This window comes from Chrysemys picta, chromosome 1 (assembly GCF_011386835.1).
Source record: "Chrysemys picta bellii isolate R12L10 chromosome 1, ASM1138683v2, whole genome shotgun sequence".
NCBI classification, from domain to species: Eukaryota; Metazoa; Chordata; order Testudines; family Emydidae; genus Chrysemys; species Chrysemys picta.
Genome location: NC_088791.1, coordinates 164127544 through 164147447, shown reverse-complemented (window position 1 = coordinate 164147447; position 19904 = coordinate 164127544). Strand labels below are relative to the sequence as shown.

Here is a 19904-nt window from a genome sequence, read left to right as displayed (position 1 = left end):
CTGCAAATGGCTTTGCCACTGTTAAAATATTTGCTGGTTATGGTTGTTGTTTTTTTAACCTTGTAAATAAGCTAGATTAACTAATTGGCATCCGGACACTACTTTGAAATGCATTTTTAAAAGCCAATTTTCAGAGTAAGAAGGTGGGCAAAAACAACATTCCATGTTTCACAGTCATTTGTGAATTTATGCACCAGGTTTATTGTAGTTTGTTCAGGCAGTTTGTGTGTCACCAGGACACAAACAATTCATGTTCTTGATTTTTTTTTGATTTTTTTTAAGCTCTAATTATTTTAAAAGCATGTAGAAACCTCTAATTTGGCTGGTCATTAGTTCATAGGAATCATGAAACATTTTGCATAGTTGGAGAGAGACTGGTTTTCAATTAAAAGAGAGACTTGGTTCTGCAAAGTGTTGGACATTCTCATGCCAGAAAAACTCATTAGCCTGAAAAGGATTATTTTAGTCTGGGTTTATTTTATTTTATTTTATTTTTTTACTGCTTCTATGGAACTGAACAGTGAAGCACTCCAGCCCTGGTTGTTTGATACCATATTGACCTAATTTTCAGAACGTCTCTAGAAGTCTGGCAGTGAGAAATAGTCCTTGTTTATTGTGTTCACTTTGTATTCATTGCTAACTTTTATTTGCTCGAGCATGTAACCTGAGCACTCGTTGTCTGTGTAAAATTTTAAAGTTGTGTGTTGAATTCAATAAATGTTTTAAGCAAAAAAAAAGTTTACATTACCAGCTGTTTGAATGCACCATCTTGAGTCACAGAAAGCTTGAAGTGATTACTAAAGAGGCCCTCCTATGCCTGTGTTTAAAACTGAAGATTTTATACTAAGTCAAAATGGCATGGAAAGAGTTGTTTCACAACAAGTTGATGTTCAAGGAGGAAGGACATCCCAGTGATTAGGGTGCTAGCCTAGGAATGGAATTGGATCCAGGTCTGCCAAAAGTCACCTAGTCTCTCTCAGTCTGCAGGTGTAACATGGTGATAATGGGTGTTGTGAGGATAACTATATTAAAGATTAAGAGGTGCTCAGATATTATGGTAATAGGCCATAGATATAGTCCTTTCGTTCTGTAAACAAACACATTTATGTATAAACTGCATTATCGTATAATACTTACATTTCTTCATTTGTAATGCTATTTATAAAATTATAAAGTTAAATATAGAACAAACAAGAATCACTAGATATATAAATATGTCTGGGGATGAATAAAATATTCAGAAGTTGCTGCATTTCAGTATCAAGGAAAGGCAGTGGCCTGTCTCTGGAATCCTGAAATCCAGATGGCACAGAGGCTGGAACTGTTACTGACAAGTAAAGGACATCGTCATGTGGCAACCCTTTTGCAGATCCCCCACTATAAGAATCTCACGATTTGCTACATAATCCCATGACTGTTCTAATGCAGTTTAACTATTTGAGTGCCTATGCAAGGACCTATGAATCAGATGTTTCATCCATGTTTATAAAAAGTCCTGCCTCCCCGTTATCATCATAGTGTAGGCCTGGTAAGAACAAGTATTGTGCATTGGCTGAAGCAGACCACTTCTGGTCTAACCCAGGAAATGTTATTTTAATTAGCCTATGTTCTGTTTCATCTGGTGATAAATGGAAAGATTTCTATATTTTGTACCAGTTTTTCATAATGTAATTAAAATAAAAGCAAAGTTAAAATTACAAAATAATGCTTTAAGAGCAAATACTTATAATACTAAATAATACGTAGTCCTGCCATTAATGCAGGGGACTGGACTAGATGACCTCTTGAGGTCCCTTCCAGTCCTATGATTCTATGAAAGCCATTCCATAATGTGGGATTACAGGCTGGTAGTTATACCAGAGGAGGTGAGCTTGTGCACGCTGATGCATACTTTAAGTCTGGTTATTATAGTGGTTCAAAAAATTACAAATATTGCAGTTTTGCTGGGTGATAAAATTGCAGCAAAAAAATAATACAATGCAAATAAAACAAACTGCAATATAAAAAAGGAAACCAAAAACAGTGGAAGGTAGGCCTGGCTTGACATACGTAATGACATGGGTGAGGTCTCATTTCTTAGGAGACAGGATTAGGGAGGTAGCTGAATCAGCAGCCTGGAAACAGAATGGCTTTGCTCATTAGGATACGTTAATGGGTTGGTAAGCTAAGAGACAGAATGTCTGTACTAGCTAAGATAAGGGAAGACACTCAAGGAAGCATTTATAATAGACAAGATAAGCCTAGAACACAAAATGAGGTACAGAGAAAGTTGTGCATGGACTGTGCTTCTATTGAGCATGCTATAACAGGGACTGGTTCCTACAAAGTAACCAAGCCAATCCATAAGTGTGTATGATTGTATGATCCCTAAGTAACCAAGCCAATCCCTAAGGCCTGGTCTACACTAGGCATTTATGTCGAAGTTAGCGCCGTTACATCGAATTAACCCTGCACCCGTCCACACTGCGATGCTATTTAGTTCGACATAGAGGTCTCTTTCATTCGACTTCTGTATTCCTCCCCGACGAGGGGAGTAGCGCTAAATTCGACATGGCCATGTCGAATTAGGCTAGGTGTGGATGGAAATCGACGCTAATAGCTCCGGGAGCTATCCCACAGTGCACCACTCTGTTGACGCTCTGGACAGCAGTGCGAGCTCGGATGCTCTGACCAGCCACACAGGAAAAGCCCCGGGAAAATTGGAATTCCTTTTCCTGTCTGGCCAGTTTGAATCTCATTTCCTGTCTGGACATCGTGGCGAGCACAGCAGCACTGGCAACGATGCAGAGCTCTCCAGCAGTGATGGCCGTGCAGTCTGTGAATAGAAAGAGGGCCCCAGCATGGACTGATCGGGAAGTCTTGGATCTCATCGCTGTGTGGGGCGATGAGTCCGTGCTTTCCGAGCTGCGATCCAAAAGAAGGAATGCAAAGATCTACGAGAAGATCTCTAAAGCCATGGCAGAGAGAGGATACAGCCGGGATGCAACGCAGTGCCGCGTGAAAATCAAGGAGCTGAGACAAGGCTACCAGAAGACCAAAGAGGCAAACGGACGCTCCGGATCCCATCCCCAGACATTCCGTTTCTACGAGGCACTGCATTCCATCCTCGGTGCGGCCGCCACCACTACCCCACCAGTGACCGTGGACTCTGAGGATGGGATAGTGTCCACGGCCGGTTCCTCGGACATGTTAGGGGACGGGGAAGATGAGGAAGGAGATGAGGAGGGCGAGGCAGTCGGCAGCGCTCACAACGCTGATTTCCGCGACAGCCAGGATCTCTTCATCACCCTTACAGAGATCCCCTACGAAGCGTCCCCAGCCGTTACCCCGGACACAGAATCTGGGGAAGGATCAGCCAGTAAGTGTTGTAAACATCTAAACATTTATTTTTAACAAAATAGGAATATTAACAATTAAAAGAATGGGTTGTTCATGATTAGTGTTCCCTAGGCGCTTAACGGTTTAGTCATGGGCAGTGCAAGTTTTGAAAAAAAATCTAGCAATGTCCGGTTTTCAGTGATTGTCCTGCACAAGCCGCTCTACTGTTTATTCCCTGCTACTGCAGCTACAGTAAAATGCGGTCTATATGTCCGGGGATAGAGCAGTAATCCTCCTGGGACATCTCGATGAAGCTCTCCTGGAGGTAATTTGAAAGCCGTTGCATGAGGTTCCTGGGGAGAGCGGCCTTATTGGGTCCTCCGAAGTACGACACGTTGCCGCGCCATGAGACTATCAAGTACTCGGGAATCATTGCTCTGCACAGCAGGGCGGCATACGTCCCTGGTCTTTGGAGGCTTTCCCGGAGCATTCTCTCTCTGTCGCTCTCAGAGATCCTCATCAGGGTGATGTCGCCCATGGTGACCTGCTTTGAATTAGGTAGGGGAATGTTAGTGTTGGGACTGCTTTCCCGTTCCTTTACAGAACTGTAACCGCTGGTTTGTAGCCACGCGGTGGAGGCGGGAGAGGGGCAGCCGAAAGGGATCGTTCCCGGGGACAGCCGCGAGGGGGTGGGACCGGGGCAGAGTTCCCGCTTGCCGGATTGCTGGCTGCAGGAACTGACATAGCTTTAAATGTGAAATGAGGCCAGTGGTAATATAAAAGTTTTAAACTGCCACAAGTGTACGGCTTACCATGTCTGCCTGCAACAGAAATTCCGTTGTCCTGCCCCGCTTCTCAAATGTGCTGTGCAAGACCCCAGGCACTGAATGCGAAGGCCGAGAATTCGACCTTGTGCTGAGTGCGCATGTGATAGGTGCTGTGCATGGTCTTGTTCACAGAGAAAGACTATGTTCTTTGTTCACAACTACATTTATCTTTCTGAGGAATTCACTCCCTTTTTCCCATTTCCACAGCCCCATCTGCGACTGTCTCACAACCTAGTCTGGAATCACACTTCCAGAGGCTAGCGCGGATTAGGCGTAGGAAGAAGAGGACACGGGAGGACATGTTCTCTGAGCTTATGGCCTGTTCCCAAGCCCAGGCAGCACAGCAGACCCAGTGGCGGGAGAACTTGACCCGAATGCACCAAGCCAACATGGATCGGGAGGAGAGGTGGTGGCAGGAAGACCAGCAGGCGACTCAAACGCTGCTTGGACTACTGAGGGAGCAAACGGACACGCTCTGGCGCCTTGTGGATGTTCTGCAGGAACGGAGGCAGGAGGACAGAGCCCCGCTGCAGTCCATCTCTAACCGCCCTCCCCCGCCACCAAGTCCCATACCCACCTCACCCAAAGTGCAAAGAAGGAGAGGCGGCAGAGTCCCTGCTAACTCTCACTCCACCCCTGCAGAGAGCTCTAGTAGCAGAAGGCTCTCATTTCCCAAAATTTGAAAAGTTCTTTCCTTCCCGCCTGACACAAGCCCCCATCCAAGTTTCACCTCCCAATGCCATGTGTAGTTGATAATAAAAAATACGTTTCTGTTAACTACTCTTTCAATCATGTTCTTTTGGAGGAGGAGGGGAAAGGGGGTTGGTAATTGGACAGGACAGTCTCCTTTGGCAGGGTACATAGTCGGGGGCAGGCACAGCAGCAGGGCACATACACAGTGCAGTGATGCAGTGACTAGTTACTCTGGTTAGTCTGGGAGGTTGTTTTCATGTTATGTTGGGGGGGGGGTGGGTTGCTCTGTGACTTTGTGGCGGGGGAGGGCAGTTACAGATCTTAAGCGCCGGTCCTTAGGCAGGATCACAGAGCCACACAGCAGGGGATCTGTAACCGTCCTCCCCCTGCCACAAAGTCACATAGACCCCCCATACACACAGTCCCGATCAGGAGGGGTGACAGGCTCCATTGAAACAACCATCCCACCGCAGCGGAGCCTGTCAATCCTTGAGTTTAGAAGCTGCACTCGCGTCACTACACTACACCCGCTCCGCACCACAGTCTGCGTCCCAGTTTTAAAAAATTCCCGTGAAAACAGTATTAAAGAAAACGGTGTGCTTTAACAAAGTAGAACTATTTTTATTTCGAAACGTGTGTTGGAAGGGGGGTGAAGGGGGTATGTAACTGGATAGGATAGTCAACATTAACTGGGTAAAGAAATGGGGGCAGGTTTAGCTTCTCAGTACACAAACTTTAAAGTCACAGGTTACCCTGCTCACTCAGGAACTTTGCTTTCAAAGCCTCCCGGATGCACAGCGCTTCCCGCTGGTCTCTTCTAATCGCCCGGCTGTCTGGCTGTGAGTAATCAGCAGCCAGGCTATTTTCCTCAACCTCCCACCCCGCCATAAAGGTCTCCCACTTGCTCTCACAGAGATTGTGGAGCACACAGCAAGCTGCTATAACAATGGGGATATTGGTTTCGCTGAGATCACAGCAAGTCAGTAAGCTTCTCCATCTCCCCTTGAGACGGCCAAAAGCACACTCCACCACCATTCTGCACTTGCTCAGCCGGTAGTTGAAGAGTTCTTTTTCAGTGTCCAGGGCGCCAGTATAGGGCTTCATGAGCCAGGGCATTAGCGGGTAGGCTGGGTCCCCGAGGATGACTATAGGCATCTCCACATCCCCAACAGTTATTTTGTGGTCCGGGAAGTAAATACCTTGTTGCAGCCGTCTAAACAGACCAGAGTTCCTGAAAACACGAGCGTCATGAACCTTGCCCAGCCATCCCACGTAGATGTTGGTAAAACGTCCCCTGTGGTCCACCAGTGCTTGCAGCACCATGGAAAAGTAGCCCTTTCGGTTAGTGTACTGGGTGGCCTGGTGGTCCGGTGCCAGGATAGGGATGTGAGTTCCATCTATGGCCCCACTGCAGTTTGGGAATCCCATCTCTGTGAAGCCATCTATGATCGCCTCCACATTTCCCAGGGTCACTACCTTTGGCAGCAGTACATCAACGATTGCCTTCACTACTTGCATCACAACAACCCCCACGGTAGATTTGCCCACCCCAAACTGGTTCGCGACTGACCGGTAGCTGTCTGGTGTTGCAAGCTTCCAGAGGGCTATGGCCACTCGCTTCTGTACACTCAGTGCAGCTCGCAAGCGGGTGTCACTGTGCTTCAGGGCAGGGGACAGCAACTCACAAAGTTCCAGGAAAGTTCCCTTCCGCATGCGAAAGTTTCGCAGCCACTGGGATTCATCCCAGACCTGCAGCACTATGCGGTCCCACCACTCAGTGCTTGTTTCCCGTGCCCAGAATCGCCGTTCCACGGCATCAACATGACCCATTGCCACCGTGATGTCCTCGGCACTGGGTCCCCTGCTTTCTGAGAGGTCTGTGCTACTCTCAGACTTCAGGACATCACCGCGGTGCCGTAGCCTCCTCGCCTGACTTTTCTGCATCTGCCTCAGGGAAACCTTTATGATAAGCTGCGAGGCGTTGAGAGCGGCCACAACTGCAGCGATGGTCGCAGCGTGCTCCATGCTCGCAGTGCTGTGGCGTCCGCGCTGTCAATGACTGGAAAAGTGCGTGAACTGATTTCCCGCCGGCGCTTTCAGGGAGGGAGGGCGGGAGTGATGGACAGATGACGACAGTTACCCAAAAGCACCCTCGACTCATTTTGTTACCCAGAAGGCATTGCCGGCTACACCCAGAATTCCAATGGGCAGAGGGGACTGCGGGAACTGTGGGATAGCTGACCACAGCGCACCGCTTCGAATGTCGATGCTTTCACCGTTAGTGTGGACGCACAAAGTCGAATTACTGTCCTTAGTGTGGACACACACGTTCAACTTTGCAATATCGATTCCAAAAATTCGATGCAAGTAAAATCGAACTACTCTCGTAGTGTAGGCAAGGCCTAAGATGCTATGTATATGCAATGTAGTGTGTAAATGTACATAAAGGAAGAGGTTTCCTGTGTATCTTTAGATGTATGGATTGCCCTATACCCACCCCCTACGCTTGAGTCTGATCAACTCAGCGTAGCTTTGCTGTATGCCAAATAAAGATATCTGAGTGATGAAGTCTGGATCGAACTGACTTCTTGGAAAGGCGAGTGGAAAGAGGTGTTGGCAAGAATCCCAACATATAGGTTCCTCCTCCTACTGTCAGAAGCAGTCCCTGAAGCATCACCTCCATCTCAACTGAACACTGAGTGAGTTAAGTCTAAATTCCTGAATTTAGGTCTGTTATAAACGTTAAAAATAGTGTGCAGTCTAGTGGGGGAGGGATAGCTCAGTGGTTTGAGCATTGGCCTGCTAAACCCAGGGTTATGAGCTCAATCCTTGAGGGGGCCATTTAGGGAACTGGGGTAATAAAAATCTGTCTGGGGATTGGTCCTGCTCTGAGCAGGGGGTTGGACTAGATGACCTACTGAGGTCCCTTCCAACCTTGATATTCTATGTCAGTCCCAGGATATTAGAGAGACAAGGGGTGAGGCAGTATCTTTTACTGGACCAACTTCTGCCTTACCTACCTTGTCTCTCTGATATCCTGGGATTGACCTGGCTACAACTACACTGCATACCACAATACAGAAGTTGGGTCAATAAAAGATATTACCTCACCTACCTTGTCTCATTAAAAATAGTAATTAGACAAGATGAAGAATAAAGATCCACAATCATAAGTATCTTCAGGCAGGTGATATGTGTACTCCTGGCCAGAAGTAGCCACCTACAAAAGAACGTGTAATTCCATGTGGAAAAGATTTGTGATCTGGGGCAATTTGGTTCTTCACATGTCCTGCCAAAAGCTGCTCATACTTTCATGACCCAAGTCTACTAAAGATTAACTTCATCCACTCGTAAATTGAGCAGATATTTCAGCCAATCATGAACTAATCAAAGATAGGTTAGTGCCTCATCAGCCCTTCCTGCTGCCTTTAAAACATATGTCAAAATATATGCAGTAAATATCCTTAAATCAAACTCTAATATGTTTTCAAATAGCATTTTTCTTACTTTGCCTATCTGTAAATTTCTGTTGTTATCAATGGAAATATTTTGTGTCAGTTTGTGTGTGTATGGTGAAACTGATGTTTACTGACATTTGCCAATAAAAAGCTAATCCTTCCATGCCTATATATAAGCTTTTTCATCCCTGTCTAACAACACTAATTTCATTTTCATGGTGATCCTTCACCCTTATTCGATTACACTCTTCATATTACTCTTTTTCTCTCTAATGTATGCATTTTAAATAAACCATCTCAGAACTAGCATACAACATATTGAACTAGAAATATTTACCCCCTTTTGGAGATGGATGCCACTGAAGAAGAACTTATACTTTTTCTTTGAGTAATGTCCCTATGGGTGCTCCACTGTAGGTGGGGCAGCTCCGCCTGCGTCTGGGTTCGGAGATCTTCATCAGCAGTGCCTGTTGGACCACACATGCTCACCTCCCAGTCTCATACCATGAGCGGGACATAGATATAGCACTGTGCGGTCTGACCACCCTCCCGGTTTCTTCTCTAGTGCCTTTGGTCTGGGACGGAATCTGCAGCACAGCCTGTTTCTCCTTTTGACCTGTTAGATAGTGCCTTACCTGTTAATTTTAGTGTAGTTTAATAGTTACTTCTTCCTTTCTTGTCCTCTCCCTGAATAAAAAAAAAATGTTTTTCCGTTTCCATTAGTTTATAGCTTAGATTTTCGTTTTCCCACTTCCTGCCTTTCCTGACCAGGAAGCTTTTCCCCTCATCCTTATGCCCAGATTGCCTGGGTTTAAGAGGAGCATTTCCTGCCAGGATGCCTTCCTGGTAATTGATGGTCACCTAAAATGCATTCTCTGCCTGGGAGAGGGACACCTCCTGCAAAGGTGTACTTATTGCCACAATCTGACTCCCAGGGCCAGAAAAGACCGGGACATTTGGCTATGACTTCTCTGCATGGAGAAATCACTCTGTGCAGCATTGGACCCTGGCCTGGACACTTCCCCTGCACAGCTCTCACACGCCGCTAGGTCATCCACTGCATCCTTCTAAAAGAAAATCTTCTCTTTCCTGAGCTGATGGGAAGAAACGGGCCCCCTCATCTTCCTCTAAGGCACCGCCTGCCAGAACGCCATCCCTTGCGAGATCAATTGCCCCAACATCTTCCGAGAGGGCACGTAGCTCCAGGGACGGTCTGAGTACCTCTGATGCCAGAGCTAGGTAAAGGTCTAAAGACCCTTACCAGGCAGACTTACAGCTGTCAGCACCATCTCTTGGCACTGGAGACTGAAACATGAGACCTTCAAGAACGGTGCCAACCACCCGACCAGACCAACTTTAGGCACTACGGCACCGGCACCGACAGCTCTACCAATGCTGACATCCATTTCAGCAGGAAGCAAGTCCTCAGCACTGAGAAAGTCCTACACCCCAAGCGAGTCTTCAACTCCATCTGCTGGCTGCTCAAGAGAATGCACCTCTCCCTCAGCACCGATACATGTGAGATGGTGATGATGCTCCTCCCTCCTCTCCAAGAGTTCAGATACCCCAAAGATATACTTGTATCTGATATGCCTGAGTCACCACTACTCAGACACGACCTCCTCCACTTCTGTCCTCCTCTCCGGAATGATTCTTCCTTTTCCCTTCTGAAGATGGCACTGTCCTTCCCCAGCAATGCAGAGGTGGAGGAGTACTACGTTACACCCTCATACATGGGACTGGCACAAAAGTCATCCTCTACACAGTCTCACTATCCACAATTCTAAATATCCAATTATGAGACTCTCATGAACAAATACAATTATCTGAACTATTCTAAAATACAGACTTTCCTACCAAGACCTTCCTCAGGACAAAAAAGATCAACTCTAGGCCCTCGTGTCTGAAGGACACCTCTCGGCCTGTACAGTTTTACAAGGCTCTTTGGACTCTGTGGATACTGCTGCCCACTCCATCACAATTGTTGTAGTCATGAGAGAAGTGTCATGGCTGCACCGCTTTGGCCTTACTAAGGAGGTATAAACCACCGTTGAGAACCTATTCTTTGAAGGTCCCAAATTATTTGTGGAGCGTACGGATGAATCTCCACACTCCCTTAAGGACTCTCAAGCAACTCTCCGCTCTCTCAGTATTTACACACCAGTGCCGAAGAGATGCCTGGGGAAATACCAACTTCCCTCATGACCCTGACCACCACAATACACTCTCCAGTGACGCTACGATACTCAACACCGTTGACAGAAACCCCCTACCAAGTGGAGATATACGACTGCTCAAGGGGCTACCTCTCATGCACGTTCAACCAAACAACAATTTTGAAGGGGTGGTTGAGGCCCCGAAAAGCCTCATCCTGTTCCAGTCACAACAACCATCTCTGACATCCCAGCAATCTGGCGACAGTCCAGCCCCTTTCTTTCCATCATGGCAGCTAATTACCTCGGACAAGTGGGTCCTAGAGATCATCAAGGAAGGATAATCCCTCTCTTTCCCAGTCCCCCTTTAGAGTCCCTTCTTACAAACCCGTACTATGAGAATATATAAATCACCTTCTGCAACTGGGAGCCATAAAGCCAGTCCCATCCCAGCACAGAGGGAAGGGTTTGTACTCCCATTATTTATTTATCACAATACACCCTACCCATATATGGTTCCTCTGATTCATTATGGGGATTGATCTCTCTCAATACAAAGTACTGCCCTTCAGAGTCTCGACAGCCTCTCACATGTGCTCTATATCCTTATGGTAGTGGCTGCTTACCTACGCAAAGAGGGCATTGTCATCTTTCCATACTTAGATGACTGTCTCCTCAAGGCCACATCCAAAACCAATGCCCTTTATGCTGTCCAAATGACAATGGATCTTTTCTTGAGCCTCAGCCTTCATGTAAACCTAGAGAAATCTACACTAACAACTGTGCAACATGGGAGTTTATAGTTGATTTTGTATTCAAGGAGAGAATCTGCCCTCAAGTTTTAGCCAGGACATGTTTCCAGCTTGTACGGGGAGATTTTGGCAAACCAGTAAAGTTCTTGAAACCACTATGGCTTATTGCCTAGTCAGCAATCTCAGCTTGACCAAGGGAGGAGGGGAGGAGGTTTTGGGTGCCACAGAAAGGGCAGCTTGACCCCGCGTCCTTCCTGGTAAGAATTGTGTTGAATTTGCTGATACATGCATTTTAGGAGAGCAGGATATGCCCCAGGAATGTCTATTGGGGCCTCAAGGCTGAAAAACCCATTGATTGGTTAATCAATAATCAGAAGGAATCTCTTGCTTGACCATTGAAACTGCTTACTTGACAAGTTTTCTTTAAGGGATATGCCACTCTATTACTAATGTATAAATAAGGGGGAAAAGTTTGAGGTAGTTGGACTCTTTTGGGACTTGTTTGGACTTTCCCTCTGGATACATCTTGCGGTCCCCACCGGCAGATGGAAGATTTGGCTACCGGAAGCCTGCCGCTGTGTCACTCAAGAGCCATACTCAGCTTTGGTAATTATCAAGGGTTGGGGGTTTTTAACCGAATCCGCCCTACACATCAACCTCCTAGAGCTATGAGCAGTCCACAATGCCTGCCAATGCTTTCTCCCACTGATCGCACATTGTACTATCAGAATCATGATGGACAATATTGCCTGCATATTCTACATCAACAGACAAGGCAGAGTGAGTTCCCATTCTCTATGTTTGGAGGCAATGAAATTATAGAACTGGTGTATCCAACACAGCATCACCATCTCAGCCGCATACCTTCCTGGATCCAGAATACTACCATGGACTCATTAAGCAGGAGATTCTTCCACGATCATGAGTGGGAACTAGATACATTAGCCCTTCAGCACATCTTCAACCACTGGGGATTCTCCACCATACATCTCTTTCCCACACCGGAGAATGGCCACTGCCCTCAATTTTGCTCAAGAGCGGGCTTAGGACACAGATCAGATGCATTCCTCATCAAATGGGATGCGCTGCTACTCTATGCCTTTCCTCCCTTCCCCCTTCTGTTCTGAGTACTCCACAAGATCCCACGGGACTGAGCCCATGTCATCCTTATAGCTCCGCCATGGCCACAACAGATCTGCTATACTTACGTCATTCACATGACGGTATGCCTGCCAATCTCTCTCCGTCCGACTCTGCAACTTCTTTCACAGGATGCATCCTCTATCCCAATCCACAGCTGCTCCACCTGAAATCATGGCTCCTCCATGGTTCCAGGACTCAGAAATAACCTGTTTAGAAGCAGTTAAATAAGTACTCTTGAACAGCAGGTCTGATACGACTAGATGCACTTACCTCCACAATAGGACTGGATTCCAATCCTGGTGCACCTCCAATCAGGTCAAGGCAACAAGCACTCCATTACTACTTATCCTGGACTATATTTGACACCTTAACAATTGGGGTTATCCAGAAGCTTCATTTGTGTGCATTTGGGAACCATCATGACTTTCCACTAGGAGATAGATAGCCACTCCGTCCTCACCCACCCACTCATGAAACTATTCCTGAAGGACCTCCAAAATCTTTACCCTATGGGATCCAACTCCAGCTTGGGACTCTGACCTTATCATATGCTTTCTTACTAGACCTCCAGTCAACTCAATGGCAATATGCTCCTAATGTCCATTTATCTATGAAAACAGCTTTTCTTGTCTCTAGCACCTCTGCCCGGTGGGTTGGTGAAATTGGAGCACGGTATGGCATACCCCTGTGGACAATTTTTTCATAAAGACAAGGTTACACTATGTCCATAGCCCAAATTTTTACCCAAGGTGCCATCCTTTTTCCAGCTAAATCAACCTATTCACTTTCCGTGCTTCTTTCCAAACTAACACAGCAACCAACAGGAGGCAATGTTGCACACCCTGGACATCAGATGAGCATTAGCTTTCTTCCTGGACAGAACTAAACCTTTCAGAAAATTGCCACACTTATTCCTCTCAACAGCTGAAAGACTGAAAGGCACTGCCATTTCTAAGCAATGCCTTTCCAAGTGGATCTAACAGTGTATACACCTGTCCTATCAACTACACAATAAACAACCTCTTCCTGGAACTCAAGCACATTTCACTTGCTCTCTAGCCACCTTGATTGCCTTTCTCAACAATGTCCTGATTGCTGACATTTGCAAAGCAGCCACATGGGCATCCGCAGCCACCTGTAGCTGTCACTACTCCATTACTCAGGACGCCGCATCAGATACTCTGGTAGGACACACTGTCCTATCATTGACAGTAAATGCTGCTCCGAAGCCCCAGCCTTCCAATGAGGGGCACTGCTTTATAGTCACCCACAGTGTAGCACCCATAGGGACATCACTTGAAGAAGAAGAAGAGAAGTTACTCACTCTATGCAGTGGTGAGGATTTTTGAGATGTGTCCCCCTACAGGTGCTCCACTACCCACACTCCTTCCCTTTGCTGCAGAGCTGAAAGATAAGCTCTGTGGCTGAAAAGGAACTGGGGGAGTGTGGGTGGGGCAGTCAGACTGCACAGAATTTTATATATGTCCCTCTCATGGCATGAGATCGGGAGCTGTGCACGTGTGGGCCGATGGGCCCTGCTGATGAAGATCCCTGATCCCAGATGTAAAGGGCGCTGCTGGACCTGCAGTGGAGCACCCAAAGAGACACATCCCGAAGAACCTCAGTTATTGCACAGGATGAGTAACCTTCTCTTTTAGTGTTTCATAAGCTGTTTTCTAAAAGAAATTCACTTAATTCATTTACGTTTAGAGGCCCAAAAGATGTAGAAAATGTCAGAGTCTAAAACAAAGCCCAGAAATGCTCAGGATGGGCAGATGGTCCAAAAACTGCCCAAAGCGGTTCAAAGAGATAATCAAATACCAGCCCCCATACAAGTTGATGCAAAAGCCATCACACAGAGAGATCCTCCACAGTCAGCTTAGTCACCTGCTCCAATGTGATCCCCAATAATCCGCTTGAGAAATACCACCCAATAATCAACCCCCAAAATACTCCCAAAACCACACACACTACACAGTTCAGGAGATGTGGGCCCCCAAAACCCACTGCCCATAACCTAGGTTTCAGAGTAGCAGCCGTGTTAGTCTGTATCCGCAAAAAGAACAGGAGTACTTGTGGCACCTTAGAGACTAACAAATTTATTTGAGTATAAGCTTTCGTGGGCTACAGCCCACTTCTTCGGATGCATAGAATGGAACATACAGCAAGAAGATATTTATACATATAGAGAACATGAAAAGGTGGAAGTAGCCATACCAACTGTAAGAGGCCAATCAATTGAGATGAGCTATCATCAGCAAGAGAAAAAAAACTTTTGAAGTGATAATCGAGATGACCCATAGAAGGTGTGAGGATACTTAACATGGGGAAATAGATTCAATTAGTGTAATGACCCAACCATTCCCAGTCTCTGTTCAAACCTAAGTTAATTGTATCTAATTTGCATATTAATTCAAGTTCAGCAGTCTCTCTTTGGAGTCTGTTTTTGAAGTTTTTTTGTTGTAAAATTGCCACCTTCAAGTCTGTCACTGAGTGGTTAGAGAGATTAAAGTGTTCTCCCACTGGTTTTTGAAAGTTATGATTCCTGATGTCAGATTTGTGTCCATTTATTCTTTTGTGTAGAGACTGTCCAGTTTGGCCAATGTATATGGCAGAGGGGCATTGCTGGCACATGATGGCATATATCACGTTGGTAGATGTGCAGGTGAACGAGCTTCTGATGGCGTGGCTGATGTGATTAGGTCCTATGATGGTGTAACTTGAATAAATAGGTGGACAGAGTTGGCATCGGGCTTTGTTGCAAGGATAGGTTCCTGGGTCAGTGTTTTTGTTCAGTGGTGTGTGGTTGCTGGTGAGTATTTGCTTCAGGTTGGGGGGTTGTCTGTAAGCGAGGACAGATCTGTCTCCCAAGATCTGTGAGAGTGATGGATCGTCCTTCAGGTTAGGTTGTATATCTTTGATGATGCACTGGAGAGGTTTTAGTTGGGGGCTGAAGGTGACGGCTAGTGGTGTTCTGTTATTTTCTTTGTTGGGCCTGTCCTGTAGTAGGTGACTTCTGGGTACTCTTCTGGCTCTGTCAATCTGTTTTTTCACTTCAGCAGGTGGGTATTGTAGTTTTAAGAATGCTTGATAGAGATCTTGTAGGTGTTTGTCTCTGTCTGAGGGATTGGAGCAAATGCGTTTGTATCTTAGAGCTTGGCTGTAGACAATGGATCGTGTGGTGTGTCCTGGATGGAAGCTGGAGGCATGTAGGTAAGTATAGTGGTCAGTAGGTTTCCCATATAGGGTGTGTTTATGTGACCATTGCTTATTAGCACAGTAGTGTCTAGGAAATGGACCACTTGTGTGGATTGGTCTAGGCTGAGATTGATGGTGGGATGGAAATTGTTAAAATCATGGTGGAATTCTTCGAGGGCTTCTTTTCCATGGGTCCAGATGATGTTCAAAAAGACCAAATGCTAGTCACTAAAAACTTCAAAAATAGCCTGGAAGACCACCCCTAAACAGCACAAAGAAAAAGAGACTCCCACTGTTCCCTAAAAAAATTAAAAACAGAGCCTCAATCAGTCTCCAAACACCAAACTCAAATCCAGCTCCAACCCTCCTTCAAAATGCCCCTAATAGCAGAACATTCCTCAAGTTACTTAAAGGTTAAACATGAAAAAAAATCATCCAAAGAAGTTCCCAAACCATTGAAACAGCATAAAAAAGTGAGCTAAAGCAAGCCAAAAAGGTACCCAGAGTATAAGTACAATGCCTAAGAGCTACCAAAAGTTCTTGAAAAGGTCCAAGAAGTGCTCAGAAATGCCCAAAAGGGTTTAATTGTTTTATGAAAATATGAGGAAATGGTCCAAAATGATGTTTTGTTTTCAAATGGGGTAAAGCAAGCCCCCAATAGCGCTCAAAGGGTCCAAACATAGCTCAGTGGTAAAGAAGGTGTCAAACCTTGTCTAAAACGTATCATACAAATGTCAAGAACTCATGAGGTCCAAAAACTGCCCCATAAGGCTTTGCCCTTTTACTTGCTGAATTGTTTGGACAAATAATTTTAAGGCTGTGAGTTGCTTGCCAACTGTTCACTTCAGGCTAGTCACTATTTGAATGGTGTTGTTATTCACTACACCATTCAGTTATATTATTTCTCCTCACTAATTAGATAACTTAAACTTTAGTAGGAAAAACAATGATAAAACAGGAACAGCAAATATTACACTTCTAGTATAAATAATCATTAACACTAAAATGCCTAGAATTTTCATGATCATGATCATTTTCCTTAACATCTTTCTGTCCCATGTAATAATGTGCAATTGCAGTATATTATTCAGTCACTAGATGTCTCTGTGAGCCACAGAATTCTAGATTGGGTCCTGTCACTGGTAGACAAGAGACAAAACTAGTATTTAAGCTAAGTGGAAGTCTGCCGTGTGTGTCCATAGTCTATGGTAGTTCTCTTTAATAAATGGGTCCTGTTTAGGATGGACTGAGATTCCATATTTCAGGACATTCCTCAAATGTACATGAACAACAAATTACATGGATCAATAAATCATAACAAACTAAGCTAAGCACTTTTTTCATGAACATTTTGCAAACTGCTTTTAAAATATTTGATTAGTATTATTTCTAACTCTTTTATGCTATTTTTTTCATCACTGAAAGATTGCCTTGAAACACCTTTCTGGATTTAGATCTTCATTAGTGCAACATCTACAAAAAGCAGTCTTTTCATGCTTATTATATGCAGACCTGGCAGTACTGCTTATAGATAAAGTTGCCTTACAATTTCCCTTATAAGACCCTGTTTGTTCAGTTGCTTGTAACCATGCTAAAACTTTAACTGTTTGGGCTGAAATTTTCATGCCGGGAATCTGTCTCAGGTTGATTTTTTTTTTTTGAGACGTTTCAGCTAAAATAGTTCTGTTGGTTTTGAGACTGAGGTTAGAAAAAAATAAGTTGTTTTACCCATGTTAAAAAAATTCTTACAATTGTTTAGTTGAGGAGCTCGTGCACCCCCATGCTTTGAAGCAATGTCTTGAATTTGGTGCATCTGTGGTCAGGATCTGGTGCCAGGAATATGCTTTTGGCCATCTCTGTGAAAATTCACTCAATCTGAGCCAATTTATAAGCCACTGAGAAATTGCTGTTCACACTCCGAATCTTGTCATAATTTGGCAGCTAAATTCTCTGAAGATTCCATTTTTACCAAGCATGAGGAAATTTAAGGTTGATAAATGCAAAGTAAAACACATTGGAGAGAAAAAATTAAACCACTCATATGCCTTACAAAGTTCTAAAGTACCCGTGTCAACCCAAGAAAGGGACTAGGGCATCACTGTAGATAGCTCAATGAAAACCTCTACTCAATGCACAGCTCCGGTCAAAAAAGCAAACAAGATGTTACAATGCATAAGAAATGGAATGAAGGATATTATCAGAAATAGTAGAAGCCTTTATATAAACCAGTGGTGCTGCCTTATCTGGAAACTGTGTGCAACACTGATCACCGTATCTCCAAAAAAATATTGCAGAACTGGAGGGAGTTCAGAGAAAAGAGACACAAATGATCAAGGGCCTGGAAAAAAACTTTTCTGAAGAGAGATTGAAACATTGAGTGTTCACCTTAGAAAGGAAATTAATAAGAGGGAATATACTAAAAATATATAAAATAATGAATGGTCTAGAGACATTAGACAGGGAACATCTGTTCTCCTGGTGTCATAACACAAGAACAGTGGGAATACAGTGGAAATAAAAGAAGAGAAATTCAAAACAGATAAAAAGGAAATACTTTCTCACATGTGTGATTAAATGGTGGAACTCCTTGCTACAGGAAGTCATTGTGGCCAAGAATTGAGCAAGAGTCAAAACGAGATTGAATATTTATATGGATATTAAGAATCTGTGGAGTTGTTATAATTAAATGTCAATGAATGTTTGGAAGGGATTTTAAACCCCATGCCTCAGGGTCTAAAGTAATCTCTAATTATTAGAGACCAGGATGAGCCTATGTGGGGCAGACAGATTATCCCATATCTGATACTGCAGGGGTCTTACACCTTTCTCTGAATCTTCTGGTTCTAGCCACTGTCAGATACAAGTTATTGGACTAGATGGACCTTGGATGTTAACGTTCGTGATTCTTATGTTCATGCTCCATCCCTTCACAGCTCCGACGTGTGAGTGGACAATGCCTATTTCATCTTCACAGAACAAGTGAATACATTCCATCTCAGGGGCTGATGTATATAACTGATGTTTCTGTGTTCTGGGGGCCTCTGGCTGTTGGAAGTGAGAGCAGGGGGAAATGGTAGCATGTGCTCATGTGATTATAGACTGTATCATTATGTATATGTACAAGGGAGCCAAACTGAAGTTGCACAGGCAACCTTAATTCTGTCATTTCCTAAACTGAATGCTTGACTTTGCAAGAAGTTACTCACCTTTTGCAGTAACAATAGTTCTTCAAGATGTGTGTCCCTACGAGCGCTCCACAACCCACCCTCCTCCCCTCTACTTCAGAGTTCTTGTCAATGACTCTGTGGTAGAGAAGGAATTAAGGGGCAGGGGGCCTTGCCCATGCATGCTGGCTAGTCTCATGGCATGGCCCAAGGAGGCATAGCGCATGTGTGGCCTAAAGGCCACTGCTACCAAAGTTCTCAGTTCAGTAGTGCAAGGACACAAGCTAGAAGTGGCGGAAGCTCCCTAAAAGTGTGTGTGTGGGGGCACCGGAACCTGAGCTGTGGCCCTGTCCCCCCCTTCATCCCCCGCTCCTTCTCCCCAATTCCCTGCCCCCGCACTGTCTTTCTCACTTTTAAAAGTGATGGGCCCATAGCCATGTTCTAGTGCCTCCGATGCAAGCATACCTACAGTTGAGCACCCATAGGGACACTACTCAAAGAACCACCTTAATGTTCCTTTAATGTAGGTTTTTTTTTAAATGTACTATGAAAATAAAATGGAATAAAGAAGCGATCCAAAAGGGTTGGAAAAAGTGTGGGGGAAGAAACACTACTGTGCAGGTGTTCGCTTTGAATTTACTGTTTGTAAGATTAAAATCTCAGCCTTAGTGTTGCACTAACCGAGGATTTTCTTCTTATAGTTTTAATTCTGTAGTTCCACTTACTGCACTGAAAAAGCACTCAGGGGAAAACGAGAAGTTTTGCAATTCAGAGATTTTGAAAGTAAGCAAGCGGTGGATGCTGATACAACCACATAAAAGAACACCACGTAACCTGTCAGATTTTTGCATAGTATGTTACAGAAATCTTCCCCGCCCTTTTCCCCACCCCCAAATCTCCTTCCCTGTCTAAACTCTTCAGTCAAGAGAATCAGTTCAGAGACACCATGGGCAATCACAGAGAGGTATAGGTGTCTATACAAAGTGCACTTCTTTAACCTCAGAGGAATCTCTCCCATCTCCACCATGCCGATGAAATGACGGCTTCTCCAGGCATGCAGGCGAATAGAATTGTACTGCACATCCTTCTTGTGGTGCTATCTCTGGATGTCTGTCAGGTTTATGGTAAGATGCTTTATCAATCTAATGTGACTTAAGTTACTAGCCTTCATAGAAAACGATGTACCCAAGTGATTTTC

At 44.8% G+C, this 19904-nt stretch overlaps 2 protein-coding genes across 4 annotated transcripts in view; one reads left to right on the top strand and one right to left on the bottom strand.

Moving 5' to 3' along the window:
* Positions 1–3365: 3365 nt before the first annotated feature.
* The window catches only part of LOC103305939 (uncharacterized), an 83696-nt gene continuing 67157 nt past the window's right edge, over positions 3366–19904 (bottom strand). Inside the window, exons 2-3 of the mRNA XM_065588786.1 lie at positions 12410–12550; positions 3366–8983 (exon numbers count right to left, since the gene is read on the bottom strand). Coding sequence (XP_065444858.1) covers positions 5580–6863 — 1284 coding nt within the window. The 5' untranslated portion in view covers positions 6864–8983; positions 12410–12550 and the 3' untranslated portion in view covers positions 3366–5579. The remainder of the gene's footprint in view (positions 8984–12409; positions 12551–19904) is intronic.
* Positions 19613–19904, top strand: part of BTLA (B and T lymphocyte associated) — a 177276-nt gene continuing 176984 nt past the window's right edge. For 2 of the 3 annotated variants that reach the window (XM_008166086.3, XM_008166082.3), the window contains exon 1: positions 19617–19830. In XM_008166086.3, the coding sequence (XP_008164308.2) occupies positions 19743–19830 (88 nt within the window). In that variant the 5' untranslated portion in view covers positions 19617–19742. Of the gene's footprint in view, positions 19831–19904 lie in introns of all 3 variants that reach the window. The other variant, XM_065588860.1, reaches the window with a different exon arrangement.